Source organism: Atractosteus spatula, chromosome 5, assembly GCF_055471065.1.
Source record: "Atractosteus spatula isolate fAtrSpa1 chromosome 5, fAtrSpa1.hap1, whole genome shotgun sequence".
Taxonomy (NCBI): Eukaryota; Metazoa; Chordata; class Actinopteri; order Semionotiformes; family Lepisosteidae; genus Atractosteus; species Atractosteus spatula.
In genome coordinates, this window is record NC_142710.1 from 4,393,537 (window position 1) to 4,419,206 (window position 25,670).

The window sequence follows — 25,670 nt, forward strand, 5'->3', positions numbered from 1 at the left end:
GACCTAACAACAGGTGTCATGTCCGTTATGAGGGCATGTCTTTTTGTGTTGTTTTTTTTTGTCATTTTGTGTTTTGTCTTTGTTTTGGGTTTGTGCACTCTTTTTTTGTTTTTGTATTTTGCACGCCTGGGCCACCGTACCATCACTCTCACTATAACACCGTACACTGAGGCAGCTGCTGAGCGTTTCCCTGTTCCGCGTTTTTTTTTAAACTTGATGGCTTTTCTACGCAGATGAACGCGTTAAGGTGATCGTAAAAACGCACAAATTCACCAGTTGAGGCAATGTAAATATTTTGTTTTGTTTTTTTAACATACCATGCCAATATGGTGTCCCAACGACCCACCAGCCCACCCCTTAAGTTACATTATTATACCTGCAGGGCTGCTGATGAGCCCGGATGCTACTAGTTTCCCTAGTGCGTTTATTCGAAACCCCCGTGACTGAAGTGCCCTGTGTAGCTGATGGGGGTCACGGGACAGCTAGAGAATGAGGTGTTAAACCATGTCACTGCCCGATCCTGGCGGTTTTTAGGGAAAACAAAGTAAAATTCTTCTGGAGGCGGAGGTACAGTATACGAAGAGCGGTCAACGTCCAAGGCGGTCCAACGGCAACGACGTCGCAAAACAAAAACGAGTTTGCATAATACACAAATACACAAAACGACACCTGCATTTATATACATGCTGCCGTCGCCGCCTTAATAAACTTCTGGACGGTAATGTGAAAGTAACGAAATAAAGCCCACTAATTGAACAGTATAACATGTTGACGAGTTATTGAATATGCTGTTGGGGTACACAGTCCCAGGGGTAATCCAGCTGCACCGTTCATGACAGAAAGAAACGAGGAAGATGAGGAGTCCGTGATGTTTACGCGAGAGGCAGCGCAACAGGTCTGGCAGTTCCTGTGGGCACAGCTAATACAAATTACCCGTGTAAAACAGCTGCAAGACATAACGCTACAACGTTTTACCACGGTAAAACAATTCCTTCCAGTTACATGGAAAGTTTCACGCGTAATTCTTTTCTCCGATAAAGGCGATTTTAGCACTCTCTCACGTGGCTGTCGCATACAGTACATGCAGGTACACACAGGTAAATACGGTACTTTCGGTACACACGGCAAGGCAGATCCGAGTCACACACAGTGGCTCATTGGAGCAGAGCTCAAACAGTGCTCTCCAGGTGGGACAAACCCCAGCAATGTGGGGCCCCACTTACACAGGCTGGGTGGTCTGGAGCAACTGGGGTACAGTGCCTCACTCATACTGTAGGTACAACAGCACAGCCTACAGCCCACAGCACACAACACACAGGTCATGAGTCCTGAGACTGACCCACTATGCTGCCCCCTGCCTACCCAGTCATACACATACATGCAAGCATTCACACATACACTTACATAAATACACACAAATGAACCCACGCACACATAAATACACACAACAGTTACACACATACACACCAATATTTACACATATACATACTCACAAACCCGCAAACATACTTACACGCAAACATTAACACAGATACAAACATACACATATATTTCCACACATAAATACACACCAACATGAACACGTATACAAACGTACACAGAAACCCATACACACATAAACACACCAATACTAACACAAATACACACACACAGATCCACACCCATAAATACACACAACACTAACATGTATACCAATACACACACAAACCCAGACACACAGAAATACACACCAAAACAAACACACACACAAACCGAAACACATATAAATACACACCAACATGAACACGTAGGCAAACACACAAATACACACCAACACAAACACACAGAAGCAGTGCGTACCATGGTGTTCCGGGCTCAGTGCGGTGTGGTGCAGACGTCTCACAGTCTCCCCTACTTTCTCCGATGTCCTTTACTTTCCTCTCTTTAGCTTTTGCCTTGTGTCTCTTTTTATACAGTATCTGTTTTTCTTGCACTACTCTGTCAAGTTCATTTTTCTTCTCTCTTCTCTCTCAGTTCCCTCTCGCCTGTCCCTGTGTCTGTGCAGGTGACTGCTTTCCAAAGAGAGGAGACACTATTTAAAAAATCTGGCTGGTACCAGTTTCTCTTGGAATGTGAGTTGAAGAAATATTTGAATACCTAATGGTATTCCGGAAAGGTGTTTTCATTTATCCTTACTTAAACCATAAACATGTATCTATTTCCTCATGCTACTAATATTTGAATCCAAAAGTGACATATGTTTTGTGAAAATAGAGTCTCATCCTGGACTGGGACCCTGACTGTGATCTCCGGGCTGTAGGGGCTCATCCTGGACTGGGACTCTGACTGTGATCTCTGGGCTGTAGGGGCTCATCCTGGACTGGGACCCTGACTGTGATCTCTGGGCTGTAGGGGCTCATCCTGGACTGGGACCCTGACTGTAATCTCTGGGCTGTAGAGTCTCATCCTGTACTGGGACCCTGACTGTGATCTCTGGGCTGTAGGGTCTCACCCTGTACTGGGACCCTGACTGTGATCTCCGGGCTGTAGGGGCTCATCCTGGACTGGGACTCTGGCTATGATCTCCGGGCTGTAGGGGCTCATCCTGGACTGGGACCCTGACTGTGATCTCTGGGTTGTAGAGTCTCATCCTGGACTGGGACCCTGACTGTGATCTCTGGGCTGTAGGGGCTCATCCTGTACTGGGACTCTGGCTGTGATCTCTGGGCTGTAGGGGCTCATCCTGGACTGGGACCCTGACTGTGATCTCCGGGCTGTAGGGTCTCATCCTGGACTGGGACCCTGACTGTGATCTCATGGCCCTGAGTGCTAAGTGTGCAATGAAATACAAGGTTTTAGTAACATTTGATGACAGAGTAAAAACAGCTGTTCTTTGATTTGGTCTCAAAGGTCTTTAAATTTCCCTTTAAAAAAGCAGACAATTTTATGAGGCTGATGTTTGTTTTAGTTTTCAAACCTCAATAATAACACCCACAGAGAAGGGGAAGAAGCTCTCAGGAGCCCAGCAAGGCTGGGTCTGTTCAGCACAGAGATGAGTCACAGTTCAGAACCACCAGGTTGCTGGTGGACCAGTAGGTGGTGTTCTTCTCTCCGAGTCAGAATTTTCCCTCGCCTCTGCCCCACTATGGTGACTCAAGGCACCACGCTGTGCCTCGGATGTGTCTGCCGATGACAGGTTAGATCCATGTCCAGACGTTCTCAACTCTAAATTCCAGTCTGGGCACCGTGACACCTGGCCTTCATAAACTTCCCTGCTCGCACTGGTGTGCACTGGGGCTGCTGGCGCAAGATGGCTTCCTTATCAATCCCTGCTGGGTGACGCACTTCGGAGGGGAAGAAGAGAAGAAGCTCTCCCATGTGTGAAGCACTTGGCGAACCCTTTGGGATGAGAACTGTTAAGAACTATTAAGACAAAGAACTCAGTGTTTGCTGTGTGTAGGAGCGCTATGCACAAGCAGCGCCGCAGAAGAACACTTGCACAGGGAGAGAGAGGGAGAGGGAGAGGGAGAGGGAGGGAGGGGCGGACACACCCTCACACGACACAGCCAGCTCTATGTGGCGCTGAACGGAGGCCAGCTGGGTGGCCCCGTCGTGGTTCCCCCTAGTGGGGTCCCTTTCCCCACCTACTTCATCAGGGTAATAGAACCCACTTCTACTGGAGAAGGGGGTCAGTGGGGGGGCGCTTTTCTGCTGTTACGGGGATCATTTTCAAAGATAAAAAGTTAGGGAAAAAAATAAACTTGCACTAAGAAAGGAGAGAGACGGAATGACAGAGAAAGCGAGAGAGTTCTCCATCGAGTGACACATTTCTGTGCGGGGTAGAGACGAGGAAGGGAGAAGAATTTGCTCGAAAGGAGACACAGAACACAAGGCGCTCCTGTCCCGGCGGAGAGGAGGAGAGCGCGGGGGAGGAGAGGAGAGAGAGGTTAGCGCTCAGCGCTCAGACGTAGAGACAGGAGCGAGATTCTGCTGTCCCGCACAGCCAAGTCGGAAGGCGGGCACAGCGCCCACACACGCGGCTGACCGCTGGGGTATCTGTGCAAGCACAAGTACACCACCGTGTTTGTAGTGGTGCGTTTCCCCGCACGCAGGGGGGAAAAAAAAAGTCACTCCTGCAAAATGTGTGGAGAGATCCTGCAGAATTCCCGTTTTCTTTTTTCCCTCTATGGGTTGCATGTGACAAAATACACTTTTTTTACAGGTTCCAGCCCGTACTCGGAACCAGCAGTGGCCGGTGCATTCGGTCCGTTCAGGCAGAGCTGTGAACTGTATAGATGTCCACCATGTCCCACTAGAACAGAAGCCGGAGAAATAGAAAAACGGCATAGGAAGGTGGCGGCGGCGGGGGTTAATAACAGCGCTCTGATTTCCCTGTTGGAGTCCGGTGGGGGGGAGAGGCGGAAGGGCGGTGATGTCTGTGGACGCGGTCAAGGGCCGGCCCGGTGACACGCCCCCTTCCCCTGCCCGCGCTGAAGCCGTCTTTTTTTTATTAAAATAATAACAACGACAGCAACAACGTTTGCGTTTTCTGTCCGAGAGGCGTGATAGAAAAACAGAAAAGGAAACGGCTGTTGACAGGGCCATTTTCAAAGCTGTTTCTTCTTCTTCTTCTTCCATTTTTTAAATTAGCTGTATTCTCTCCCCAGATAGATCCCAGCGAACCCCAGATTTTACAGATTTTTAAATTTTATCACGCAGCCTAGCTTGAAAAGGGTTGTGTGTGTGTGCGGCTGTTTTATAGCCATGAGAAATAACAATGTTTAACTTGTTTCATAATATTTCAAAATGTTTTTTTTTAAAAAGTGATCATTTTTGCAACCAATGAGGACTTCTCCCGAGTTGCGATGTCTTCGTTTTTTCCCTCAGATGTTAAGACTTGTTGCGTTAAAATGAAAAAAAAAAAACAACTTTTAAGTTTAAAATAGGGCTGTATTTGTGTTTTTTCCTTGTTTGCCATTATGGAAGAGAAATAGCAACCCTGCAACTGTTTAAAAGTTTACTAAGAAGTTTAAGAAAAAAACTAGAGAGTGTAAATTTAATTTTTTTATTAGAAAAAGTAATAAAGATTCTTTAGTTTGGAGGCATGTGTCGAGTGTCGATTATCCCCCGCTCGTACTGTTTTTTGAAAACCAAAATCTGGTCACCCTAGTTTATTCCCTGCTGAAAAGAGAAGAAAAGAAACACAACGTTTCGGCTGTGGAGCCTTCTTCAGGTGTGTGATAAAGGTGTGTAGGTACAGTATAATAGGATCCCCCGTCCATTTTTGTTTCCGAAACCTTCCTGCCCGCGAACACACGGGAGCCATTCCGGCTTTGACGGAGATTCCCAGTACTGTGCTCCCGTCTGTCTGCGTTTGCGTTTAACAAAGCCGTCAGAAATCCGAGGGCAGGTCGCTTCGAGGGGACGGAGCAGACCCGGGCGAGGCAGCTCCGCCACCGCCCGGCGGAGCAGCAGCGCCTTTTCCCCGGCGGCCCCGGGTCCGAGTTTCTGTCCTCGCCGGGAGCCGCGGCGCCTCTTCTCCTTTCAGGCCGGTTAGCCGCGGCTGGAGTTAGGCGAGCATCTGTAAAGAAAAAAAAATGGACGGGAGGGGGGGGGGCATTATATATAAATAAATAATAAACCTCACGGAGAGGGGAAAAAGTGAGCTGGAGTGTAACGGCTCTCGAAATGGACTGAGGCGCTGTTGTTCCAGGCAGAGGGAGGGGTACCGCCAGGCTGACATAATGCGGGGCAGACTCTCTGAAAATATACACTCGCGTCGACAGAAGAAAAAAAACCCAACTTCTGAGTCCGAGAGAGGGAAAAAAAGAGGGAGGAAGGCGGCGGGAGAGAGCCGAGAACAGAGAGAGAGAGGGATAAAAAGAGGTAGGCTACAGTCGGGTGAGGAAGGGGGGGTGGAGGAAAGTTATAATGTCTCTCTTTTTCTCCGCTGAGCGTTTTGGAAGCCCGACAGCCGCAACGCGAGACGCGAAGGGGTGAGTGAGAGGCGCGGAGCCGGGGGGAAAGGAGAGAGAGAGGGGGTTGAAGGAGAAAGTCATTCGCGTAAGAAGACGGAGAGAAAAAAAAACCCGCAAGAAACGAGCAGGACGAGAATGTAGCGGCACGGCCGGCAAGGAAAAAAAACGTCTCATGGTAAGTTGGTAAGTTTGTGTTGCTCTGCTGAGAGAGGTAGATAATGCGACGAGGCACTCAATCGGAGAGTTCTGTGTCTGTGTGTCCGTCTGTCTGTCTGTCTTTCTCTTCGTGTATCGGTCACGCACGATCTCTCCTGGCCCGGTGCCGTTAGACGTTTCAGCTTCCACGGATCTGAACACCTCGCAGGCGAGCTCAGTCATCAGCTCCGGGTTTTTGTTTTGTTTTTTGTTTTGCCTCTCTGCCTCAGGGTTGAAAAGTTAAAAGAATTGGCCAAGAAAGAAACAGAAGCCGCATCTGTCTTTTGTTCTGAACGTGCATGGCATCGGGGCCAACGGGAAGAGGAGCTGAGGAGTCGGTTCAAGGTCTGGGAATCGGACCTTCAGCGGGGTGTCGCGACAGTCGAGCCCCAGCCCCTCCCCCAGGAAAAAATCTGCATCATGGCTGAAAAAAACAAGAGGCTGTGATTTTAATAATAGCCTGTCTCGCTCATTCATTGCCAAAAAGCTTACTGATCCAAGGATGTCTAACTGATCAGAGGATTTCTTACTGATCCAGGGATCTCTTACCGATCTGAGGATTTCTTACCGATCCAAGGATCTCTTACTGATCTGAGGATCTCTTACGGATCCAAGACTCTCTTATTGATCCAAGGATTTCTAACTGATCAGAGGATTTCTTACTGATCCAGGGATCTCTTACCGATCTGAGGATCTCTTACCAATCTGAGGATCTCTTACTGATCCAAGGATCTCTTACTGATCTGAGGATTTCTTACGGATCCAAGATTCTCTTATTGATCCAAGGAATTCTAAGTAATCCAAGGATCTCTTACTGATCCAAGGTTTTCTAAGTGATCCGAGGATCTCTTCCAGCAGTTTTTTGAAGGATCCCAGGGATGCCGCTGAGATCCTGCAGGGTCCTCCGCGCTGCACCTCCGGGGCAAGAGAGTCGCTCACAGAGGCACGGGGTCCCTGCGACTCCAGCCACGGGGAGACCGCGGTGGAGCACAGCAAGGGGTGTGAGCAAGACAGACCTGATAACCTGGACGCCTCCCCTCTCCCTGACGCATCACTAAGCACGCCGCTGTGGGATCACAGGGCGAATTCCCAGGATTCTGATCCGTGTCTCGCTTTGCCCCGACAGACTCACTCATAGTGCTTATCGAAGATGCTGGCACTTCCCTATTATTATTATTAATAATAATAATAATAATAATAATAATAATAATCATTGCTTGCACTTATCTAGTGCTTTTTAAGATACACCACTCAAAGCACTTTACAGGTAATGGGGAATCCCACTACCGCCACCAGTGTGCAGCCCCACCTGGATGATGCTCCGGTACTCTCACCACACACCAGCTCTCAGTGAGGAGAGCAGAGTGATGAAGCCAGTTCAGATGGGGATTATTAGGAGGCCATGACTGGTAAAGTCCAGGGGGAAATTTGGCCAGGACACCGGGGTAACATCCCTACTCTTTTCGAGAAACACCCTGGGTTTTTTAATAACCACAGAGAGTCAGGACCTCAGTTCTCCACCTCATCCGAAGGACACCTCCTTTTTCTTAAAAGTCTGAGCTACCCTGTCCCAGCTTGTGGAGATGGCAGTTCCGCTCCGGTTTCCTAAGCCGGAATTCATTTCAGAATGGAGCCTGAAAGGGATGTTAAACTGTGAATGAGCCACCAGGGACCTGCCCGGCATGAGAGATGCCAGCTCCCACCGGTTGGGTCCGCCGACCTCTTCACTCCTCCCAGCTGAGGAAGAGATGCCGGATTCTGCCGTGCGCTGGCGAGGTGGGAATTGGGGATCGGTGAATTGGAAAACGCATCTGGGAGACTTGGCGCTGGTCCCGGACCAGGGGCGGGATGCCTTGGACTCGACAGCCACCGTTTCCAGATTCGGGAAACTTTTTCGATTCCCTGTGGATCCAGAAAGAGAGAGAGGGAGAGAAGCGAAAGGGGGAGACGGGAGAAGGAGAGAAGGCACCTCCTGGTTCCCCGCTGTGGCTCGGAGAGAACGGAGCGGGAGAAGGGAGAGGAAAACCGCTGGACGACGAGAGGGAGAAGGTGACCCCTGGGATTGGAGGGCAGGAGGAGGAGGAGGAGGAGGGGGGCGAGAAAGATGGAGAAGCAGAAGGAGCTGTCTCCGGCTTGCTGGGACGAAGGAAAGGGAAGCAGAGAGCTAGGAGGACAGGGATGAGGACAGTGTGGGAGAAGGTTCTCTCTCCCTCTCTCCCTCTCTCTCGCTCCGCAGCTCGGAGGCCCCACGAAGGGGCCCAGACTGGGTGGAGTCCTCTGGCAGCAGCTCCCGCGGCGCAGGCCAGTTTGGTGTGGGAGAGACCCGGCGGTTTGGGTGATGCCGACTTTTCCGTGTCGGAACAGAAACAGAAGCTGGCGGCCGGGAGACCGGGAGGGGGAGAGAGAGAGAAAATGGAGAGAAGGAGAGAGAGGGGAAAGAACAGAGGAAACAGTGTGGAGGAGGTCTGGAAACATTTGCAGCTGAGCATGTAACGTGACTGGAGTTGCTGCTGGGAAACTCTGGCAGCCGTGCTAGCCTCATGCCTGCTTTGTCGTCTTCTTTCTTGTATTGTAAAAAGGGCTGGGAGATGTTTTAAGCCATCAGGTTGAAATTTCATCTTGAATGATTAACCAGCACACACACTGTCACAACTGACTGCACTGTAGACACTTCTTGTGTCACTGCTGTCTCTCTCCTCTCACACTCACCTTGAACCCACCAGCACACACACACACTGTTACACCTGACTGTACTGTAGACACTACTAGTGTCACTGCTGTCCCTCTCCTCTCACACTCACCTTGAACCCACCAGCACACACACACTGTTACACCTGACTGTACTGTAGACACTACTAGTGTCACTGCTGTCCCTGTCCTCTCACACTCACCCTGAACTCACCAGCACACACACACTGTCACACCTGACTGTACTGTAGACACTACTAGTGTCACTGCTGTCCCTGTCCTCTCACACTCACCCTGAACTCACCAGCACACACACACTGTCACACCTGACTGTACTGTAGACACTACTAGTGTCACTGCTGTCCCTGTCCTCTCACACTCACCCTGAACTCACCAGCACACACACACTGTCACACCTGACTGTACTGTAGACACTACTAGTGTCACTGCTGTCCCTGTCCTCTCACACTCACCCTGAACTCACCAGCACACACACACTGTCACACCTGACTGTACTGTAGACACTACTAGTGTCATTGCTGTCTCTCTCCTCTCACAATCACCCTGAGCTCACTCTGATCGTCGCAGTTCTGCGCGGGGTCGTGCCCCCCGCCACCCGTTCCGTCCCGCACACCTGGGGCGCGAACCCAGGTCTCCGGCGTAACACAACAGGGCACCAACCGCGTGAGCTAAAGGAGACCTCCCTCAGCCCAGGCAGCTGAGGACCCTGCTACGCGCAGTGAGGGCGCTGACGTCACCACACTAGCTCCGCTACACCACCAGCACACACACATGGTCACACCTGACTGCACTGTAGACACTTCTAGTGTCACTGCTGTCCCTCTCCTCTCACACTCACCCTGAACCCACCAGCACACACACTGTCACACCTGACTGTATTGTAGGAGGGGACAGGGTTCGAACTGGAAACCTCCTGCTGTTAAGCTGTGAGATACAGACCAGCCAGGATTCATACTAAATCCCAACCCTGCACAACGTCTGTCCTCAGCCTGTTGTGGTAGAATCCAGCTCTACACCTCCTGCATCTCAGGCCTGCGTCGCCCCTCTGCAACTGGAAGAGAGGTGGAAGCATCCGTAAAATGTGTCGTGGACGTGCCTCCGGCCCGATTTTTCAACTGGAGATTTTTTGGGATTCAAATCTCCTTGGGATCAGCGAGGGAGCCTGAGCCTGAGAATAGGCCTACCATCCTAAACAACGGATCCCACCCTCACCTCCCGTGGGACGGGGGCCAACCACAGCTGGAAAAAAAGCCCGGGATGACCAGGATGAGGTGGGAATAATCCCTCTTCTGCCAGGTCCACCACACACCAGGAGGGGGCGAGGGAACGAATGGATCCCTGGAGAAATCATTCCGCTATTCGGAACTGTGGTCAAGAGGCAGTGGACATAAGGATGGGAAGTTAACATTTTATGGACACAATTTCCCTGATCTCTGAACTTTAGCATTTGTGCACAATCTGCTGCCCCAGTAGGAGTGATGGCACTGTGGCTCAGAATCTGCCCACTGTGGCTGGGAGGTTGCCGATTCAAATCCTGTGGCTGGCAGAGGAATCCCACTCCGTGGGGCCCCTGAGCAAGGCCCTTAACCCCAGCTGCTCCAGGGGGCGCCGTATAAATGGCTGACCCTGCGCTCTGACCCCAAGCTTCTCTCCCTGTCTGTGTCTCTTATGGAGCGCAAGCTGGGGTCTGTGAAAAGACAAATTCCTAATGCAAGAAATTGTATAGGGCCAATAAAGTGATCTTTTCAGAATCTGTGCTCTTGTGCCACTGCCTACACCAGCCTGCTTCTGTGTCTGTCATTGACCCCTCTAGGCCTCCTCCTCTCTCTCTCTCTCACAGCACTGACGTCCTCCTCTTTCAGCCTCCAAACGTGGAAACATCCCATCTGGTTCACATTGTGATTCTCCCTCTCCCCGTCTCTCGCTCTCTCCCTCCTGCTCCCTTTCTGCCCCGCCAGTGTCCTCCTTCTGCTCCCTGCCTCCGCCAAACATCTGGGAAGGCTCTCTGGCCTGTCCTCCAGCTGTTCTCTGTGAGAAACAAGCCCTAGGCGGCCTCGTTTCCTGTCCGGTCCTGCTCCCATGGATCACAGCCCGGCCCGCTCTCTCCTGGCCAGACTCCTCTCCAGGCTGTGGGCGACTGGTGGGAGGGTGCAGGTGGTCCATTTGGGGGGGCGGGGGGGGAGCGGTTGTGATTTCATACCTACATGCCGTCCAGTGGAGCAGGAGGTACAAGGCCATGAGACAGCCGGAGCTCTGCACCAACCACAGAGCCCCGTGCAAGGAGGTGAAGGGACAGCTGGTCACCGCCGAAAGGCTGTGGGTTCCCAGACAGGTCTGGGAAAGGGCGCAGCCGAATGGAATTGGACAACAAGCTGAAGGACCTCAACTGGATGGCTGTGCACCAGAGGCTGGCAACCAGAGAGGTTCTCTACAGACACTCACTCACCGGAAACTCGCACTGCCCCCGGGACACGTGTTTCGTCGAGGAGACCCAGGAGCACCTGTTCCGGAGCTGCCCCTCCGCCAAAGCGCTGTGGGGCAGAGTGGACAAAATGATGTAACTCCTGGGAGCGGGAGTGGTGCTCAGTTACCAGTGCATCCTGCTGGGGCTGCCACCAACCGGATTGGACAAGGACGCAGTTCCTGCTGTGGCTGCTGGTTGTGATCTCTGGGATGTAGGGGCTCATCCTGTACTGGGACTCTGGCTGTGATCTCCGGGCTGTAGAGTCTCATCCTGTACTGGGACCCTGACTGGGATCTCTGGGCTGTAGGGGCTCATGTGGGATTAGGATTAGGATCTCCAGTCCTGTCCTAGACTGTGGTGTACTTATCGAAAAGATTTTATTTGTGGAACAGAGGACAGAGCTGGTCAAGGAACTGTGGAAGGTGAGGAACACTCTCATCCAGCACAACGCAGAGTGGGGAGTGAGGGAGCTGGAGGAGAGGGTCCTAGCGGACCTCAGAAGGAGGATGAAGCGCAACGTCACCTAATGGGGCTTTTCCACGGCGAGGGAGCGCTGGAGGGGACTGTGGCCCCTGTACAGGGACTAATGGACAAAAGCAAGTGGTAGGGCCTGGAGGGACTCTTTAATGGCACAAATCTGGCCCCTTCATCCACTTGTACAGAGTGATACTGGACAATCACCCCCGTTCGGAAAGTTTTTATTGCACGTTAGGTTCATACCTTGTGCGAATGTTTACTGATTGTGAGAATGCTTTCTGTTGTGAGATGTTGTTTCGGAAAGAACGTTTATTAAAAAACCCTACAAACCTGCATTCAGACAGAAGCCTGTCTGCTGTCGAATATATTGTGTTTATTACTGAGCACAGCCGGATTGTGGTGTCCGTAGGCCCTGGGCACTTTCACTCTGAAATGTGCAAAAAGAGGGGTCAACGCCCATTGAGTGACATCGATAGACACGATGCACTTTAAACTCTTCTAATGTTAAACCACGTGATTGATGGAGCGAGTCGAGCATCACCATCACTCCGATACTTCCAGTTTCTAGAACAGCCGCTAGATCGGATTAGGATTATGGATTTGGAGCAGCCAGAGTCGATCACAAGCATGTTGTTCCAGCTCATTTTTCGTTAGTCACTAGTGTTTCCCTCCTTCGTAGGCCCTAAAAATTTCATAGATCCTAGGCACTGTCAGGATTCTCTGTGATCTCCTCTCTCACTATGTCTCCTGTCCTGCTGTGTGTGTTTATTACAGAGAGATTCTCTGTGATCTCCTCTCTCTCACTGTGTCTCCTGTCCTGCTGTGTGTGTTTATTACTGAGGGATTCTCTGTGATTTCCTCTCTCTCACTGTGTCTCCTGTCCTGCTGTGTGTGTTTATTACTGAGGGATTCTCTGTGATTTCCTCTCTCTCACTGTGTCTCCTGTCCTGCTGTGTGTGTTTATTACTGAGGGATTCTCTGTGATTTCCTCTCTCTCACTGTGTCTCCTGTCCTGTTGTGTGTTTATTACAGAGAGATTCTCTGTGATCTCCTCTCTCTCACTGTGTCTCCTGTCCTGCTGTGTGTGTTTATTACTGAGGGATTCTCTGTGATTTCCTCTCTCTCACTGTGTCTCCTGTCCTGCTGTGTGTGTTTATTACTGAGGGATTCTCTGTGATTTCCTCTCTCTCACTGTGTCTCCTGTCCTGCTGTGTGTGTTTATTACTGAGGGATTCTCTGTGATTTCCTCTCTCTCACTGTGTCTCCTGTCCTGTTGTGTGTTTATTACAGAGGGATTCTCTGTGATCTCCTCTCTCTCTCACTGTGTCTCCTGTCCTGCTGTGTGTGTTTATTACTGTGGGATTCTCTGTGATCTCCTCTCTCTCACTGTGTCTGCTGTCCTCTTGTGTGTGTTTATTACAGAGGGATTCTCTGTGATCTCCTCTCTCTCACTGTGTCTCCTGTCCTGCTGTGTGTGTTTATTACTGAAGGATTCTCTGTGATCTCCTCTCTCTCACTGTGTCTCCTGTCCTGCTGTGTGTGTTTATTACAGAGGGATTCTCTGTGATCTCCTCTCTCTCACTGTGTCTGCTGTCCTCTTGTGTACTTCTCCAGTCTCTGGCTCTGACACAATTGGTCAGTAAGCTGGAAGTCAGTCAGCCAGCTGAAAAGTCCTCTGTTCTTTTATGAAAATCTATTTCCTGTAATCAGTTTCAGATGATATGTAATGAGGGTGTGTGCACTTTCTTGGGGAGGGGGTCAGAGTTTTGGGCTTGGTTTCCATGACAACAGCCTTGCAGGAAAACAGGGTCTCCCCTGTGCTCAAAGAGGGGGGTGATGTGAAACCGAGCTGTGGGTTTGCACTCAGTACAGACCAGGACAGAATAACAGCACCCAGAGATGATTGCAACAGTTTCACAAGTCTTTAAAAACAAGAAACTTCTCCCTCAATGTTAGGTTCAGTGTTAATGTACTGGAGTGTCCACTCAGGGTGTCTGTATGAACCCTTCTCTCTCAGTGCAATGTTAATGTACTGGAGTGTCCAGTCAGGGTGTCTGTATGAACCCCTCTCTCTCAGTGCAGTGTTAATGTACTGGAGTGTCCAGTCAGTGTGTCTGTATGAACCCCTCTCTCTCAGTGCAGTGTTAATGTACTGGAGTGTCCAGTCAGTCAGTGTGTCTGTATGAACCCCTCTCTCTCAGTGCAGTGTTAATGTACTGGAGTGTCCAGTCAGTCAGTGTGTCTGTATGAACCCCTCTCTCTCAGTGCAGTGTTAATGTACTGGAGTGTCCAGTCAGTGTGTCTGTATGAACCCCTCTCTCTCAGTGCAGTGTTAATGTACTGGAGTGTCCAGTCAGTCAGTGTGTCTGTATGAACCCCTCTCTCTCAGTGCAGTGTTAATGTACTGGAGTGTCCAGTCAGTGTGTCTGTATGAACCCCTCTCTCTCAGTGCAGTGTTAATGTACTGGAGTGTCCAGTCAGTCAGTGTGTCTGTATTAACCCCTCTCTCTCAGTGCAGTGTAAATGTACTGGAGTGTCCAGTCAGTCAGTGTGTCTGTATTAACCCCTCTCTCTCAGTGCAGTGTTAATGTACTGGAGTGTCCAGTCAGTCAGTGTGTCTGTATGAACCCCTCTCTCTCAGTGCAGTGTTAATGTACTGGAGTGTCCAGTCAGTCAGTGTGTCTGTATTAACCCCTCTCTCTCAGTGCAGTGTTAATGTACTGGAGTGTCCAGTCAGTCAGTGTGTCTGTATGAACCCCTCTCTCTCAGTGCAGTGTTAATGTACTGGAGTGTCCAGTCAGTGTGTCTGTATGAACCCCTCTCTCTCAGTGCAGTGTTAATGGACTGTAGTGTCCAGTCAGTCAGTGTGTCTGTATGAACCCCTCTCTCTCAGTGCAGTGTTAATGTACTGGAGTGTCCAGTCAGTGTGTCTGTATGAACCCCTCTCTCTCAGTGCAGTGTTAATGTACTGGAGTGTCCAGTCAGTCAGTGTGTCTGTATGAACCCCTCTCTCTCAGTGCAGTGTTAATGTACTGGAGTGTCCAGTCAGTGTGTCTGTATGAACCCCTCTCTCTCAGTGCAGTGTTAATGGACTGTAGTGTCCAGTCAGTCAGTGTGTCTGTATGAACCCCTCTCTCTCAGTGCAGTGTTAATGTACTGGAGTGCCCAGTCAGTGTGAATGTATTAACCCCTCTCTCTCAGTGCAGTGTTAATGTACTGGAGTGTCCAGTCAGTGTGTCTGTATTAACCCCCCTCTCTCAGTGCAGTGTTAATGTACTGGAGTGTCCAGTCAGTCAGTGTGTCTGTATTAACCCCTCTCTTTCTTGCAGGGCTCGGAGGCAGTGGAGGACTGTGTCCAGGGGGCGCTGTCCTCTCTGTACCCCCCCTTTGAAGCCACAGCTCCCCCTCTCCTGGGCCAAGTCTTCTCTGTGCTGGAGGGGACCTATCGCCATGATGCCCTGCGCTACCTGCTGGACTACTTTGTCCCTGCCAAGAACCTGCTGCACAGACTACAGCAGCAAGCGTGTGTAAGTATGGTCCTGGAGTGGAGTATAGCACTAGTCTGGAATGGACTGGACAGGGCTGTAGTGGATCAGGGATGGGCCGGGAAGAGATTTTCAGGGCTGGTGTGTGAAAAGAGAGATAATTAATAATGAACATAATAGTTCAAGTAGGGAGCTGCGTCAGCATGCGTCGGCTGTAAAGGAACAGGTAAAGGTTTATTTCATGCTGAAAAGAGAAGAAAAGAAACAGAATGTTCCAGCTGTGGAGCCTTTAGGTGACGTGAGAGAGAGGAGGTGGCAAAAACATCCTCTGTAATAAACATACACAATGGGACAGGAGACACAGTGAGAGTGAGAGAGATAACAGAGAGCGCCTCAGTGATAAACACACACAACAGGACAGGAGACACAGTGAGAGAGAGGAGATAACCGAGAATCCCTCGATAATAAACACACACACACCAGGACAGGAGACACAATGAGAGAGAGAGAGAAAATAACATAAACACACAACAAAACACGAAGAAACAAAAAACAACAGAACGGGAGACACAGTGAGTGACAGGAGAGGTAACAGTGGGCAAGAGGGTGTTGACAAAGAGCTGTAGTCTCTCACATCTGAGAGCAGTCAGTGTTGCTCAATGCGTTGGAGCAGGAATGCAGTGTGTCCACAGTGAGCGATGACTCACTGCGGTAATGGTTTCCATATGTACTTTCCCAGACCAGGCCGAGGGAGAGAAGGAGAGAGAAGAGAGGGGGGGAGCGAGCAAGAGAGGGAGCGTGAGAGAGAGAAAGTCAGGAAAACCGACAGGGGGAAAGGCCACTGTGGTACAGTAGCGCTGCGCTGAGCATCGAGAGAGAGGACTTAAAAACTGACTGACTGGGTCATCATTACAATAAAGTGTATACCGTATATTTATGATACTTTGAGCCTGAGAGGCAGAATGAGACAGAGAGAGGCAAATGCTGGGATCTCCAGGATGTAGGGGCTTGTTCCGGATTGGAACTCTTTCTGGGATCTGCAGGCCGTAGGTCCTCCTCTCGGGCTGTAACCCAGGCTGTGATTTCCAGGCTGTAGAGATTCATGTTGGATTAAGATTAGGATCTCCAGGCTGTAGGACTTATTCTGGACTGGGACCCAGGCTGTAGGGGCTTATCCTGGACTGGGACTCTGGCTTAGATCTCTGGGCTGTAGGGTCTCATCATGGACTGGGACTCTGGCTGTGATCCCTGGAATGTGAATTGAAGAAATATTTGAATACCTAATGGTATTCAGGAAGGGAGTTTTCATTTATCCTTACTTAAACCATACACACATATTTATTTCCTCATGCTACTAATATTTGAATCCAAAAGTGACATATGTTTTGTGAAAATAGAGTCTCATCCTGGACTGGGACCCTGACTGTGATCTCCGGGCTGTAGGGGCTCATCCTGGACTGGGACTCTGACTGTGATCTCTGGGCTGTAGGGGCTCATCCTGGACTGGGACCCTGACTGTGATCTCCGGGCTGTAGGGGCTCATCCTGGACTGGGACCCTGACTGGGATCTCTGGGCTGTAGAGTCTCATCCTGTACTGGGACCCTGGCTCTGATCTCTGGGCTGTAGAGGTTCATGTGGGATTAGGATTAAGATCTCCAGTCTTGTCCTAGACTGTAGTTTGCTTATCGAAAAGATTTTATTTGTGGAACAGAGGAAAGAGCTGGTCTAAGTTTCTTTGTTTGTGTTACGGGGTGTGATGAGCGTTAGACTTGCCTAGTCTCAGGGGATTGTGACTGACCCCTGAAAGCATGGAGCCCAGCATGCTTTTTGGTATTAACCCTCCCCTCTCTCTGCCTCAGCGCAACAGTACCGAGCCACTGATACCCATCAGTCAGTCTTGCAGTGGTTAAAGTACAATTTCCTCCCCCTAGAGCCATTTTCTCTCCCTCTCCACCTCTCTGCCCAAGGCAGAGCAATGCTAACGTGCAACAGTATCCCGTCAATTAGGACGGTCCTGAAATCGTCATTCCTCTCCTGCTCCCTCTACGTGCACAACTCTGTTGCCTCTTTCATTCACTCGGTGTTTCTGTATCTCCCAGTCTGTAACTTGGTTTTGGATCCAAGTGGCATGAGTACAACATGCTAATGAAGCACAAGGTATTAGTTATTATACCTTGTGCTATAATAACAAAAGTATTTTGTTACGCCCTGTACCCCTAGAGGGCGCTCTACTTCTGTCCTGTTCCTAGTTCCCTGTGATTATTCGTGTCTTTCTGGTGGGTCTTGTTGTGTAGCCTATTTACTTCCTGTGTCTGCTCTGCTCCTGGCTCAGCATTAAGGGTACGGATGTCCTGAGACCCATCTATTACCAGGTCACCCCACGTCCATGGCCTGAGGGCATAGGTTTCTAGACGACATCGTCCGACCCCCTGAGCCTGGGCTAACCTCCATGTTGCCCCTTTTGCCGCTACGCATAGGGTCTCTACTGCTCTCTTTGTTATTCCAAGGCATACCCTTCCGACATCCCTGACAGTTTGTTCAACGCACCTCGATTAACCCCCCTCCCTCTGCCTTTTCTCCTCTGCTCTTCTTGACAGTCTCAGTACGTGGGCTGCCTGTTCATTCACCAGGGCTGGCCTCTGTGCCTGGGCGAGAGGGTGGTGGTCCAGCTGTCCACCCTGGACTGGCGGCTCATGGGACCCCGTGACTTCTACCTGCAGGTGGTGCCCTTCTCCACCCGCAGCCCCCGCCTGGCGCTCAAGTGCCTGTCCTCCGGGGGGCGCACCGTGCAGGAAGTGCTGATCCCCGAGACCCAGCATGCCCACGTCTTCACCCCAGAGTGGCTGAACGGGATCAACAAGGAGAGGGGTGGGGGCCGCAGGCTGGAGACCTGCCTGGTGACCACGGGGGAGGGTCTGGTCAAAGTCCCCTGGGAGGACATCGTCTATCCCAGGTTCGTGCCGGAACCAGAATGTCCATTGGGACAGGGCCCGGTTCCGAACCCGGCCCCTCCCCGGAGCCAAGGGAAGGATGCCAACTCCGTTCTGGGCCGAGACTCTGACAACGAAGGAGAATCCCAGTCTGCACCCGGGGGAGTACCACCGGTGGCCAAGAATGCTACAGACCAAGACAAGCACCTTGAAACCCTCGGAGGAGAAGAGGAGATCCCAAGCCCCACCAGAGGAGAGGTGCCAAAGGAGGAGGAAGCAGGAGGGGACTACGTGGAGCTCCTGGAATTTCAGGGAGGGACAGACGTAGGCGGGAGAGTAGGCTCGGACTCGAAGCGGAGGTATTTGGAAATGCATGGCATCTGCAAGACCAAAACTGTCCCGCTGTGTAAGAAGGGAAAGGGGGCTAAAGGGAGGAGAGCCAAGGCCTGGGTCCATTGCAGAAACGAGATGGCGGGTGGGATGAAGAAGACCTCTTCCTCCTCCTCCTCCTCCTCGGTGGGGGGTCGCTCTGGAAAGGGGGATTCGGGGTCATCCGGGGAGGAACTGTCACGACCTGCCCCCGCCGATATGATCAGTCTGGCGAGAGAAGAAAAACCTGATCACTCTTCCCACCTGTCAGGCAAGAAGTGGCCCGTCGGATCGTCTGGGAAGGGGGAGACTGATCCGGGGAAGGAGGGTGACACGGGAGATGGTAATGGATTGCTCAGATCTCGGGATTCCCCGGATGATCGGGCAAACAAGAACTGTGAGGAGTCGGGTGGTGATGGAGAGGGAATGCAAACCAAAGAGCAATCAGCAACCCAGGGAACCAATCACAGCACCGGGACGCCTGAGAAGGACCAATCAGAGGAGACTAGTGGGTCAAGTCAGGTCTCAGATTTAATGACGGAATCGCCACAGAATAAGAGTGAAACAGAAGGTGACCAGTCTATTCCAGGCAAAAGCTCTCCAGACTCACTGCCCACCTCAACTTCAAACTCTGCTACTCTCCCAGGACAGACTAATAGTCAGTGTCACTCCAGTTCAGGCCCAGGACAAGATAGCCAGGTGGCAGTGCATTATGGGGAGGCAGAGGAAAAAGCCATCCCTCCTAAAATGAAGACCGGAAAGGCAGTGGGTTCCAGAGCACACAGGTAACAGGTTTGTTCTACTGTACTGGGACTGTAGCCCCTACTGTAACAGGACTGTTCTACTGTACTGGGACTGTAGGTCCTATTGTAACAGGACTGTTCTCCTGTACTGGGACTGTAGCTCCTATTGTAACAGGACTGTTCTGTACTAGGACTGTAGCCCCTATTGTAACAGGACTGTTCTCCTGTACTGGGACTGTAGCTCCTACTGTAACAGGATTGTTCTACTGTACTGGGACTGTAGCCCCTACTGTAACAGGACTGTTCTACTGTACTGGGACTGTAGCTCCTACTGTAACAGGACTGTTCTCCTGTACTGGACTGTAGCTCCTATTGTAACAGTTCTGTTTTACTCTACTGGGACTGTAGCCCCTATTGTAACAGGACTGTTCTCCTGTACTGGGACTGTAGCCCCTATTGTAACAGGACTGTTCTATTGTCCTGGGACTGTAGCTCCTACTGTAACAGGACTGTTCTACTGTACTGGGACTGTAGCTCCTACTGTAACAGGGCTGTTCTACTGTACTGGGACTGTAGCTCCTATTGTAACAGGGCTGTTCTCCTGTACTGGGACTGTAGCTCAGCTGAGACATGACTCATTGTAATACCCATATATAAATCTGGGTCCTTCAATGAAAGGGCATGTCTATAAAACAGAACCTACTTGTAAAAACTGACTGTTCTTCCTACTCAGGAGGAAGAGGAGGGTGAAAGGTGGGAGAGGGAAGTCCAAGTCATCAGGACAGTCAAGGAAAGCGGATGTCAAGGAAAGCACCCCACTTTCTGAACCAAAGGCACCCTCCCCAACCCCCCAGCAGCCGGAGCTGAAAGCTCAGCCCACCGGCTCCACACAGGAACTGTCTCCTTCCAACCCACTGCCCCCTACACCTGACAGCCAATCAGAGCCAGTCCAGTCTCCCGGGGTCAAAGGTGAGGGGTCACAGCTGTCAAATGCCAGGAGAGACCAGACTGAATATGACCGGACCGCTGCAGGTAAATTATCGTGAGATTTTGCCAAATAATCTGTACGTTCTCCTTCTGCCATGTGGAAGAAATGAATACCGCCCCGAGACAGCGTTGTCCAGTGTCGTGTCAGCATTGTCAGCTCAATGGTCGATTTCAAAGTGAACCACAGAGGGTAAGGTGGATCAAAAACTAGAGAGCTCCTGGAGGCAAATACAGTTCATGTTTCATGCTAAATTGATACATGCCCTTTACGGTTTACTGTGGTACAGCATGATAGAACAGAGCAGTGCACAGTAAATTGATGGTGAAGCAGAGGTACAACAAAAATTCACATCTTTGTGAATTTGTGAACGTGGGCAGCCTGGTGGTGCAGTGCTTGGCATTGTTGCCTTGCAGCACTGGGGCCCTGGGTTCAGATCCTGGGGTGCCACTTGCATGGAATTTGTATGTTCGCCCCCCATGTGCGTAGGTGTCCCTTAGGGACCCTGGTTTCCTCCCGCAGTTCAAAAAGACGTGCTGGTGGATTCTGGGAAAATTGACCCTGGCTTGTGCCCGTGGCTTGCTGGGATAGGCTCTCTCCCACCACCCTCCTGGGGCCAGTGCGGTGGCCCTGAGGCTCAGGATCTGCGCCTGTGCCTGGGAGGTTGCCGGTTCAAATCCCGCAGCCGGCAGAGGAATCGTACTCTGTTGGGCCCCTGAGCAAGGCCCTTCACCCCAACTGCTCCAGGGTATAAATGGCTCCAACTGCTGTATAAAGGGCTGACCCTGATGGTGTTAATGTGAAGTTCAAGTAAGAGGTGGACCTTCCAGAGAAAATCAATGTGCTGTATGCAACGACTACAGCAAAAACAATTTAGTAAAATAGTTTAAAATGTTTTTGTTGAAGTAAAATACACTTTTACTACAGGACTTTATACAGACATGTCCAAACATGTCCAAAACGCCATGTGGATTTCCTGCTGTAAACTGTCACGAGGGGTGCCCACTTGTGCGAGGCGGCTATCGATGTCACTGTGAGGACTGTCTGCCCTTCTGTGTGCCCAAGCAGCGATTACCGTCGATGTGCAATGTTCCTCTTATTGGAGCAGACAGAGATGCGGAGAGCAGTACCGCCAAGGAGCCAGAGATCCCGCCCCCCCAAGGCGACAGCCAACCACGCGCAGCCTCGCCCGACCACAGCCAAGAGAATGTGGAGCAAAACCGGCTTCCCGACCAATCGGGTGGCTCCTCCTGCCAAGCACCTCCCCTCCTGCGGGACCTCAACCCTGAGCTCCTCCAATCAGGGATGCTGATTCTGCCAGGTTGAGTGGGAATTTTTTGTTGTTGTTGCTTTTTAACTTCCATTCCATCCTCCTCCTGTAACAGTGCTGTTCTGCTGTACTTGTACTTGTACCTGTCCCTCCTACTGTTGTTACGGTATTCCGCCGCGCATTTCCAGTGAAAGTACTATAACGTCTCCCCACCGGCTCTCTGCTTCTTGCGTTGAGCAGGCACAGTGGACAGGATGGGGCGAGCCCTGGTCGTCATGGAAGCGCGGAGCCGGGGATGGGGTTTCCGCGACGACGAGGTCGCCAGCGCCCTCGCGTGCTTCCACGGCCTCACCAGGTAAACCCACCCGCGCTCGCTGGCTGCCGTAAGAGTCCTCACCAGCAGCACCCGCGGCAGCAGCTGTCAGGGGAGCCGGCCCGGCCTCCCGCGGAGTGTGCGGTAAAGACCCTCTGCGGGACGGAATCATCCGGAAGAGGCTGGAGACGGACATCAGGGAAAGACACTCCGGGGTTTATTTGGGTCGACGGACGGGCGGTGACAGCAGCGCACGGGGAAAAGCAAAGGCGCCCAAGTCCAGGGAGGCAGTCAGGGCACAGTCCATATTCCGTGAGCCGGGAGATCCATCCGAGACGAGGAAAGGGAACCAAGACCAGGAACACGGAGAGATAAAAACATGAGGGGACCAGGCGTTCCGAGCCTCGGGCTCAGAGGTCAGGACATCGGGGGGGGGGGGGGGGCGTCTATGCCTTCAGGTTAGCTCCAAGCCCGGTGCTAGGCGGGCTTTCGGACCTCCATCTTCCAAAGCTGAGCCCGGAGCAGCGGAGACGCCGGGCTTATAAAGCCCAAACATAAACAAGGCACACCAGGAAATAACTGAACTAAAATCGATGATAGAGAGAGGCGGGGGCACCCTCTAGAGGAGGGATGTCAACCGCGACAGCAGCACCGCGGCTTTTGGCAGCGTTGGTGTTTGGGCGGACAGCGCGGCTGTCACCATGGCGACCCCCGGCGCGGCGGTCTGGCGCGTTGTCCGCCCCGCGAGGCGGCTCAGGCGGTGGAAATGGCGGAAAAAGGGGCCGCCCTTGTGCTGGAGGCTGAGAAACGTTTCTCCGTTGGCGTGCCGGCTTGTACGAAGCGTGCCCGGTTTAGCGCAGATTAGGGGAGCTGCGTCCTGTGTGAACTGGGGTCTTCGGCCGCTGCTGTTTCCGTACGACGGCAAACGGGTTTGATTTCTGTTTCCACTGGTTGAAAAACTGAGAGGAGGTCGGGAGTGATGAAGGCATCAGTACCTGGATGGGAGACTCCTGGGAAAGCTGAGCTTGCTGCTGGAAGAAGTGTTAGTGGGGCCAGTAGGGGGCGCTCACCCTGCGGTCTGTGCGGGTCCTAATGCCCCAGTACAGTGACGGGGACACTGTACTGTAAAAAGGCACCGTCCTTCAGATGAGATGTAAAACCAAGGTCTTGACTCTCTGTGGTGATTAAAAATCCCAGGGCGTTTCTCGAAAAGAGTAGGGGTGTTACCCCAGTGTCCTGGCTAAACTTCCCCCTGGTTTTTACCGATCATGACCTCCTAATAATCCCCCTCTCTGAACTGGCTTCATCACTCTGCTCTCCTCCCCACTGGGAGCTGGTGTGTGGTGAGAGTATTGGAGCATCATCCAGGTGGGGCTGCACACTGGTTGTAGGTGGAGGGGATCCCCATGACCTGTAAAGCTCTTTGAGTGGAGTGTCCAGAAAAGTGCAATGTAAGTGTAAGCAATTATTATTATTACTAACGTAGGCTCTCCCTCTCCCCGATTTCGTTTTTTTTTCCTTGTCTCTGCCTAACCCTCCCCCTCCTGCTGTCCCGGTCTCCCCTTGTCCACGAGCAGACCCCCGGCCCGCCAGAACGGCCTGACGGTGATCGTGGACTGCCGCCAGGCCCCCCCCTCGCCCCAGGCACTCGGCGCCCTGCGGCTCTATCAGGTGAGACGCGCAGGAGGGAAGCCGGCGCTGCCCGGGGGAGAGAGGGGTTCAGCTGCCATCTGCGCACGGACAACAGGCAGGATGTCTCTCGGGACATGCACGGAACAGCAGACAACACAGCGCCCCACACTAAAGACAGTGCATTACAACAACAGTACATACGCAACAGGGAGGGAGAGGGGGTGAGACAGACTCACAAACAAGAATCTGACGGGAGGGAGGAGAGAGACAGGGAATTCGACCCACATGTGCAGCATGTTATCAAAACATCTTTCTTTCACCTCAGAAATACCTGTCTGCTCCTTTTCAGTACCACCTCCTCTCATTGTGTGTTCTCATCACGCATTTTCTTGTTGTGGTCATTCTGTAAGGTGCTTTGAGATGCCACCTTTAAAGGTGCTATATAAACTAAAGTTTATTATTATTATTATAATTATTATTATGGGAAAGAGGGAGAAGCGGGGATCATAGGCGAAAGCAGTGTTCCCGTGTGCGCTGTCAGTGTCCTGTCTCCACCCACGCTGCTGTGCCTGTGTGTTACAGGAGAGGGTGCCGCACGGTCTGGGCAGCGTGCTGCTGCTGCTGGAGGCCGAGACGCAGGAGAGCCTGCCGCCACCTGGTGGCTCCGCCGTGGAGGTAAGCGAGGGGGAGAGAGCGGCGCGCGGGGCTGCAGCCGGTCTGTCAGCGCGTCAACGTTAGCTGAGCTATCAGTTAGTGTGTCGAGATCGTTTCTGTCCTGCAGTCTGTCAGTGCATCAACTTTAGCTTAACTATCAGCTAGTGTGTCGAAATCGTTTCTGTCCTGCAGTCTGTCAGTGTGTAAGCCAGTGCTTTGATGTTAGCCAAACTTTCAGTTAGTGTGTCCTCATCATTTCTAGCTGTCAGTCGATGTCAGTGTGTTGCTTTGTCAATTGGTGTACCGATCAGGATGACAGTTTGTCAGTGCCTGCCCATCAGTGTCCTTCCCAGCTCCAGCGCGGCTCTGTCTGTGTGTCTGTGCCTCTGCCAGGTCCAGCTGGTGAGGGGGACGCAGTCTCTGCAGCCCTATGTGGAGTCGGAGCAGCTGCCCAGCACTGTGGGGGGCACCCGTGCCTACTGCCATCGAGACTGGATCTCCTTCAGACTGGTGAGGGGGCGAGTCAGCTGTCAGCTAATCAACCCAGTTAGTCAGCTGATCATCCAGTGGCAGCTAGTCAATCCAGTTAGTCAGCGGATCATTGAGTATCAGCTTGTCAGTCCAGTTAGTCAGCTGATCATTGAGTGTTAGCTAGTCAGTCCAGTTAGTCAGCTGATCATTCAGTATCAGCAAGTCAATCCAGTTAGTCAGCTGATCATTGAGTGTTAGCTAGTCAGTCCAGTTAGTCAGCTGATCATTTAGTGTCAGCTAGTCAGTCCAGTTAGTCAGCTGATCATTCAGTGTCAGCTAGTCAGTCCAGTTAGTCAGATGATCATTCAGTATCAGCTAGTCAGTCCAGTTAGTCAGCTGATCATTCAGTCTCAGCTAGTCAGTCCAGTTAGTCAGCTGACAGGTCCAGCTGGTAAGGAGGACACGGCCTCTACAGCTCCAGCTCTATGTTTGGCAGTGTGGGGGGCACCAGTGCCTACTCCCATCAAGACTGAATCTCCTTCAGACTGGCGAGGGGGCGAGTCAGATGCTCGCTGGAATGCAGGGAGGGTGTTGGCGCTAGGTCTAGAGTAAAAGGAGGAAGACGGTGTCTTTCTGAAGAGACGGAGAAAGGATGAGAGAGATGCTGGTCTGGGAATTAGACTTTAAAAAGCAAAATCCCCGCTGAGCTAACCCCTGTCTTTGTTTCCCTTCCCAGAGGCTGGAATCGTTCAACCTGTGCTGTAAGAGCGCCCTCTGCCTTCTGGGAGGGGCACTGCATTCTCTGGAGACCGATCCTCTGCCTACGAGCACCAAGGTCAGTAGGACATTCTGGCTATAGAGATCTGACCATTGGCACCCACTCCTTCTCTTACTGTGACTCCTATCCTACTCTTTGGGTTGATTGCTAAGAGTATTTACTGTTCAAAAACTGGAGGTACAGTGAGAGAGAGGAGACTTCAGAGGAATAAACTGTTCTGCTTTTGTAAGTATTTTC

The 25,670-nt window shown here is 51.6% G+C and overlaps 1 protein-coding gene across 4 annotated transcripts in view; it reads left to right on the plus strand.

Annotated features, from left to right (window-relative positions):
- Positions 1 to 5,683: 5,683 nt before the first annotated feature.
- Positions 5,684 to 25,670, plus strand: part of arhgef40 (Rho guanine nucleotide exchange factor 40) — a 35,791-nt gene continuing 15,804 nt past the window's right edge. For 3 of the 4 annotated variants that reach the window (XR_016091105.1, XR_016091106.1, XM_088917779.1), the window contains exons 1-10: positions 5,684 to 6,132; positions 15,132 to 15,329; positions 17,886 to 19,372; positions 20,064 to 20,362; positions 21,424 to 21,636; positions 21,826 to 21,940; positions 23,476 to 23,569; positions 24,113 to 24,205; positions 24,578 to 24,694; positions 25,392 to 25,490. Coding sequence is in view for 2 of the 4 variants with exons in the window: in XM_088917779.1 (XP_088773905.1) it covers positions 6,130 to 6,132; positions 15,132 to 15,329; positions 17,886 to 19,372; positions 20,064 to 20,362; positions 21,424 to 21,636; positions 21,826 to 21,940; positions 23,476 to 23,569; positions 24,113 to 24,205; positions 24,578 to 24,694; positions 25,392 to 25,490 (2,718 nt within the window). In the remaining 2 variants the exon portion in view is untranslated. The remainder of the gene's footprint in view (positions 6,133 to 15,131; positions 15,330 to 17,885; positions 19,373 to 20,063; positions 20,363 to 21,423; positions 21,637 to 21,825; positions 21,941 to 23,475; positions 23,570 to 24,112; positions 24,206 to 24,577; positions 24,695 to 25,391; positions 25,491 to 25,670) is intronic. The other variant, XM_088917780.1, reaches the window with a different exon arrangement.